The following is a 7,353-nucleotide window of genomic DNA, read 5'->3' on the forward strand; positions in this document are numbered from 1 at the left end:
CCATAATAAGCTCCACATGTCCTTGCCTCCCCAGACATGCCCTGATTCTTGTGGCACCCATGTTAGAGCGTGGCCCCCCAGGTCTGGCTCTCAACAGGAAAGACTGTCCCTGCTACATAGTAAACATTTTGGAAAAGCATCCCTACTGTAGAATTCGAATTCCTTCCAGAATGCCAATAATATGCATCTCACACTTCCACATCTATTTCTTAGAATACATACCATATGGAATGAAGGGACGGTCACTTGGTGGATGCAGCAGAAAATGTTTCTCTCCAGAGATCACACAGTACAAGTTTTCATAATGGTCTTTATGTACTAAGATTGGAGAGAGAGAGGAAACAAAGATTGGGAAAAAGGTAGGGGACGAAGGATTGCTTCCTTATCTCCTAGCAAATACAGGCCCATGCTAGCCTTGTAGAGGGTGGGGGAGTGGGTTTCACAGGGAGCAAACAGGATGTGATGCAGAGATAGACTACAAACAACTCTGTATCTCAGCCTGCACTAGCATAAAAAAGAACCAGGTGCAACAAAGGTTATCAATTATATGGATGGGGATGATACAAGATCGAAGTTGGGGGAGGCGATTATATACTGTGCAGTAACAGCATACAAGCCTTGCAGGTGGAAGGTTTGCTCCCCAGCAACGCTAGGAAGAACAGGAAAAATTCTGCTGCTGCTAGTCAGGATGGCTTCATCTCTTCTTAGATGTTAAGATTGCAATGGAAGTACAAAAAAAACTCTTAAGGAAGCATTTCTTGAAACAAACTTGTTATTTTTCTTTTAATACCACACTACATTCCTATACCACCTGTAGGCCACGCTTTCTGGGCAGTCCACAAAATTTAAATTACTCATCCAGATTTCAGCCAGGCCTGACACTGCTTAGCTTCCAAGATTAAACAAGATCAGAGACTTCAAGCTATATAGAAGCCTCAGTATCTTTCTAGAGGTATAGCTCATCTCATTGCTGCCCTTAAAGTCAGAAAACATATATCCTATGTTCCATACAAGATGTCACTGCAGCCGACTCTCCCAGCCAGAAATTCACAGCATCAGGCTTCTTCCCTGTATGAAGAAATAAGTAAGAAATCTGAGGGAATGCGTGTTTTCAGGATTCCCAAATTAAGCACTTTTAATCCAATCAATTTGTTACCCTTCTTTCCAAGTAAGTATGGAAGGACAGGCTATTAAGGCCTTACATTCAGAATAATGAATAGGTAGGTACTGACAATGACAATTTTGATTGTAGAGCAGGCTTGTTGCTGCAATGGCGACAGTGACACACGCGTTGGTGACTTCCGGCCTTGACTTCTGTAACGCGCTTTACGTGGGGCTACCCTTGAAGACGGTCCGGATACTTCAATTGGTTCAAAATAGAGCTGCCAGGCTGCTGACGGGGACTGGGCGTTATGTTCACATGACTCCAGTTCTCCGTCAGCTTCACAGGCTTCCCATTGAAGTCCGGGCCTAATTCAAGGTGTTGGTGATGACCTATAAAGCCCTTAACGGCTTGGGTCCTGGTTACCTGAAGGAGCGCTTACGTCCATATATGCCTGCCCGCCCCTTGAGATCTGCGGGAGACGCCCTTCTCCAGGAACCCTCCATGAAGAAAATTAGGAGGGTGAGTACTTGGAGGAGGGCTTTCTCTGTGGTGGCACCCAATCTATGGAATGCGCTCCCCAGAGAGGTCCGCCTGGCGCCATCGTTATTTGTTTTTCGGCGCCAGGCGAAGACCTTTTTATTCAAATGTTATTTTAATTGTTAATATTAGTTATTCATTTTATTCTTTGGCCAGGGCGACTTAATATATATTGTTAATTTATATTATTCTATTTTGAAGTTTATTTATGGTTGTGAGCCGCCCCGAGGCTTCGGCGAATGGGGTGGCATAGAAGTCTCCTGAATGAATGAATGAATGAATGAATGAATGAATGAATGAATGAATGGCGACAACTGCTGGAGTGAGAAGGACCTGCTGGTGGAGGATAGAGTACTGTCTCCTTCCCCTTCTACCCTGTTTTCGTCCATCCACATGTTATCAGAGGCCTCCACTGGTTAATCGATCTACAAGTAGATCAGAATGCATATAACTTTAATAATTTGTGTGGAAATTCCAGTTCCAATTGCAAAGCCACCCATTCCTATTGCTACTGATTCAAAAACAATGCAAGATCTGGGGGCATTCCAGAACCTGAAACTGCTGGAATGGTGATATTTATTTCTGCCATTTGTATACTGCTACATATTTAAAACATTCCTCAGTAGTTTCCATCTGAATATTAAAATCATAATTGAAATCACATTTAAAATTCTATTTTTAAACAATACAGTACAATTAAAGTAACAATAATACAGAGTAGAGTAGATTAGAAGCAGAAAACAAAACAGCATGGTTTAATTACAGGCCAGGGAAAGCAGGCAAGTATATTTTCAGCAGGAGTCTGAAAGATACCATGTTTCCTACTTCCCAAAAATCAGGCAAGAGTTGTTGTTGTTTTTTTCTCTGAAATATGCATGGATTGTGCAACACTCCAAGCCACAACGACGGAACTAAGATTTAAGTATTTACCTAGTGCTTCACTCATCCAAGGTATGTCAGGCTCAACATCACCCATAAGTTCAGGAAATTCTTCAGTCAGGTTTGAACACTGTTTTTGCACATAGAATACCCCTGGAGAAGTTACTTTTTTCTCCACAATGTCCAAGAAAGCACTGAAAGGCATGTGTCGTTCCTCTGGCATTACAAACCGGTCCTGATAAACTGCATCAGCATAACCATTTGGAGTTACTGCCACACTCACCAACTTGGAGCCCACAATTTTCCTGCACCAAAACACACCAGATGTTCACTGCTGTGCAAGAAATGGATGGTTATGACATCAATGGAAAATTAAGTTACCAGAGATTTCTAATCAGGCCTTGGAAGATTTACTTGGTTTGTTGCTGGTGTCCAGGAATTAGAAATATCCTAACTCCTTCTGTTGCTACAGCCTCAGTATCTTTGACTTAATTTGCAGCCTTTCAGCCAGTGCCTTCATGGAGGGCTTCAAGTTTACAGGAAATTCCTGTATTCATGGTTGGCCCAAAACATTTTTCTGAAGCAAAAGATAAAATTGATTTTTCCCCATCTCCCTTACAGAAGTTGTGTGGTCTGGTAGCTAAATCCTGTGATGTCAACATGTATAATGGGACAGCATCCTCAACATAATCTGAATGTGTCAGGCTAGCTTCAGGGTGCAGGCTGCCTAGAATGCACAGCTCTGCTTAAAGCAAGTAAAAAGACTTGGGCTGGATCAGACGAAGGGTGCATCTACTGGAGCATTCTGTTCACATAATGGCCAACCAGATGTTCATGGGAAGCCAACCAGCCAGATACGAATTCAACAGCACCTTCCTGCTCCTGCTCCCCAGCAACTGGTACACACGGACACACTACTTCTGATCATGGAGGCAGCATTTAGCCTTTAAGACATGGGTCCTCAAACTAAGGCTCGGGGGCCGGATCCAGCCTGCCATGCCCATTTATCCGGCCCGCCATGCCCATTTGGACCCGCCGCACCCATGCACATGCCCGCCACCGCCCACCTCTCCCCGCGCACAGGGAGGCAGCGGTTTGCTCGCTTGGAGAAAACGATCTCCAAGTAAGCAAGCCGCTGCCTTGTGCGCCTGCCTCCCCTCCCCTCGCCATGCGTGCCTGGCCGCCCGCCCGCCTGCCCACCCGCGCCTTGCCTTGCCTCGCCACACGCCCCACCCCCGCCTCAGCACACGCCCCAGCACACACCACCCCCGCCCCCCACCATCCCGCATGCACCGCCAACGCCACCTCTCCAGCTTGCACCCAACACCGGCACCTTTCAGCTCGCCCCCTGCTGAAAAAGTTTGAGGACCCCTGCTTTAAGACATGCAACGATTAGTAGACTTCACCTCCAGAGATGTGTTCAAGCCCCTTCTGAAGCTGTCCAAATTAGTGACCAGCATTATATCTTGTGGAAGTAAAGTCATAGTTTAACTATGTAGTATATGAAGAAGAGCTTCCTTTTTTTTGTCCTGAATCTCCCACCAATGAACTGCACGAGATAACCCCAGGTTATAGTATTATGACAGGAAGAAAAATGTCTCCTTATCTCCTTCTGCACAGCATGCATGATTTTGGGCACTTCCATCATGTCTCCCCTTGCTTGCCTTTTTTCTAAGCTAAACAATCCCAGCTTTTGAAACGTCTCCTCACAGGAGAGTTACTCAAGCCACCTGAGCATTTTAAGTTCAGCTTCACCTTATCCTGTTAGTACTCCTTTACTTATTTTTATTTATTTATTTAAAACATTTAAAACAGCTTCCACTGACACCTGACAATTCAACTGCCACCCTCACTAGTTTCATGCTTCTGATATATTTAAAGATGTCTCTCGTTGGCCTTGATGTTAGTAATATGATTCCCGCTCCCTTCTTTAAATAAACCATCTCTTCTTGTCTGTTCATAACTCTGTCGTGAAAGCACATGCTCCTTTCTGTTCTCTTCCTTTGGGCAGACTTCCATTTTCTGAAAGAAGCCTTCTTTAATAGCTTTGTGGACCTTGTTCATTAACAATGTTGGCCACCTCTTCTGTCAACAGAAAGGAACAAGCAGGGGGCTGCCACCAGTGCTCCCTGCCACCGCACCCAGCATCCCCTGCCTGTGGCCACTGCATCACTCTATCCAAGACAGGGTCAGAACAGCTTGTATTAGTATTAAGAATCCTCTTCAGGTCATTTTCTATATGCTCTGAATGTTTAAATGAACCTGGACACTACAGTGGCAATTCCTACCTCAGGTAAGTTAAGGTCCACTTCTTCAGGGCTGGCCAGTGGTTGAATGCATGCCGAATCACACAGGGCTTGTTTGGGCACACCCATTCCCGACAGAATTCCAGGGGAGATGGAAGACTATCAAGATAGGGCACTGACTCCATGAAGCACAACTCTGTTCAGGTAAATAAACAAATGAAAACATTAAGTGATCTTGCAACTGTTTCAAGGATTAACAAGGATTCTTAACATAACTATTCACTGCAGTTATAATTCCGTAACTCTAAAATTCTTTCCTGGAGGTTCAGCCAGTTACTAGGACAACCATGGGCTTCCTATAAATGTTTGGCCCTACATTCCTGTTCAAATATAGAAAACTTATTATAATTATCATAGATCACTGAAAAAAGCCTGCACATGATGATTTATTCTTGCAATATCCATTGTAGGCCATGCCATTCCAGTATCTTGCATGGAGATTTCCATACCAAGCTATCTCTTCTGGAAGGCAGCTGACACTCCTATGGAAACTTTTCGTAACAGGATCCGAACAGGAGCTGAGTTCCCTCATATCCAGGGGGCCTAGAAGAGTCTTTGCTTGGAAATTCAAGGTCTAAGCAAGCTGACAGGCTTATTAAGACAGCATTTGACTAGTCCAGTACAATTGTTTTGTGGGTGGACCACTCTAGCATTTCCAGTTCAACGAAAGATTAGGCTGCCACCTCTCACAATGTGGTGACTTCCAGATGACATTGAACAATCTCTGACCATTGGCTGTGCTGGTTGAGGCTGACAGGAGCTGTATTTAAAAATGTCTGTAAGGCACTTTTGTGGGGAGAATTAGCTTCTGCTACACCGTATGCCTAGATTCTTCCATGTTTCTAAGCCTTCCTACTGAACAAAGTTGCAATTCAAATAAGAAACTATATGCTAACTGATTACATTACTTATCCATGAATGCATGGAGTGGGATTACATCCTCACTTTCACATGTTCCTCTGAAGATATACATGAAGCCATAAATAGTGCAAGCTCCATCCATTCAATCAGAAACTCTGCAAAAGGCAGGGTCCCTGATCTATGGAAAACTGAAAGCACACAGGGCTTTATATTTGCCTACACCAGAATGCAGGCTTGGAGAAGGGCCTACAACCACCACATGGCTCCTCGTCTCTTCCACAATGAATGTTTTTACTGAAATCAAATAGTTGCTACTAACAGGAGTTGAAATTCTGAACAGTTTTGTTGTGTATGGATCAGTAATGTCACATCATAACATAAAGCCAATCTGTTGCCAGTATAACCTAATTTCAACATAATCTTAGATGGCTTTAAAGGAGTTATAAAAACTCATAAAGGGTAAAAATATCAGTTACTTCTTGTCATGACAGCTGTATGTTGATTTCAGCATCAGAGGCAGCATGCCAGTGGATACTGGTTTCTGGGAAGTGACAGAAGGAGAGCAATACTGGACGCACATCCTACTCTGGGGTTGGCCACTGAGGGAAACAGGATACAGGATGAAACAGGCCTTTGGTCTTAACCTGTACCTGAATTTAAGTAACTAAAAATGAGTCTTTTCTAAAATATTTAATATCTGTCCATGTAATATCTGTTGAGTTGTCCATGCATAAGGAGGCTTGGCTCAATTTTAGTTTATTGGCTTGGCAATTAGCCACAACATCCATTTATCCATATGCTATATACAACACACACTTCTGTTTAGCAACCAAAAGTCATTTAAAATCTTGCTACTGCCCCAAGCCCTTAAACTCAAAGGATGCTACCCTTCAGCCTGCCGACAGGGCAAGGCCAGGCACTCCCGAGGATCTTCTGAGCTTCATTTCTCATACGTGCTCCTGATATTGCTGAAGCACCACACTCCTCCACACAGAAGCGAGAAATGACCATTTTCAGACTATTCCAAAGACAGCGCGGAGCGTCTCTTCCGCGCGCGTACGCGCCTGACCGGGCCCGGAAGGCGCAACCCGCGTTCGCCTCCAAGCAAAGGGAAAGGGCGTTGAGCAATCCTGGGCAACGCCGCAAGCCTTATTTCTGTCCGAACCGGCCCAGCATTTACATCCTCCGTGAAGTAACCTTTTCACTGTTCCGGTAAAAGGACTTAAGCATAGCCTAGCCGCGCTCCGCCCGCCCTCGCGTCTCGTTCCCCTCCCCTGCGGTGCGCGGGGCTAACTTTCAACCCGGCCCCCCGGAAAGGGAAAGCGCCCTCTTGCCACCGCGCTCACCCCTTGCCTCGTCCGGGAAGCCCGCGAGGCAGCGCTTCGCCTCGCGCAGCGCTTCCCCTTCCGCGTGGGCCTCTGCCATGGGGCAGCACCGGGCCGCGGCGCCTGCAGCGTGTGCTGGCTGCGGGGGTGGCCCCACTTTGCTCGTGTGAGATTTACGCTCCGCCCTTCCCCTCCCGCGCAAGCCGAAGCTCCCGGGGCTAATTCTGTTTCCTCGGTTGGCCCGGCGCGTGGCGGTGCCCAATGGCAGCTTCCTAAGCGTCCCGGCGAGAGCAGGAGGCGCTTCCAGGGCTCCCTCGCCTGCCGTTAGGTCCAGTTTTCC

General features: G+C 45.9%; 1 protein-coding gene across 1 annotated transcript in view; it reads right to left on the minus strand.

Annotated features, from left to right (window-relative positions):
• LOC123026293 (cytosolic phospholipase A2 beta-like) overlaps positions 1 to 7,145 on the minus strand; it is a 37,460-nt gene extending 30,315 nt beyond the window's left edge. Inside the window, exons 1-5 of the mRNA XM_044435730.1 lie at positions 7,035 to 7,145; positions 4,810 to 4,963; positions 2,573 to 2,826; positions 1,012 to 1,068; positions 219 to 318 (exon numbers count right to left, since the gene is read on the minus strand). Of these exons, the coding sequence (XP_044291665.1) occupies positions 219 to 318; positions 1,012 to 1,068; positions 2,573 to 2,826; positions 4,810 to 4,963; positions 7,035 to 7,113 (644 nt within the window). The 5' untranslated portion in view covers positions 7,114 to 7,145. The remainder of the gene's footprint in view (positions 1 to 218; positions 319 to 1,011; positions 1,069 to 2,572; positions 2,827 to 4,809; positions 4,964 to 7,034) is intronic.
• Between the last annotated feature and the right edge of the window lie 208 nt (positions 7,146 to 7,353).

Source organism: Varanus komodoensis, unplaced genomic scaffold (assembly GCF_004798865.1).
Source record: "Varanus komodoensis strain SLA01 unplaced genomic scaffold, ASM479886v1 scaffold3, whole genome shotgun sequence".
In the NCBI taxonomy this organism is placed as follows: domain Eukaryota; kingdom Metazoa; phylum Chordata; class Lepidosauria; order Squamata; family Varanidae; genus Varanus; species Varanus komodoensis.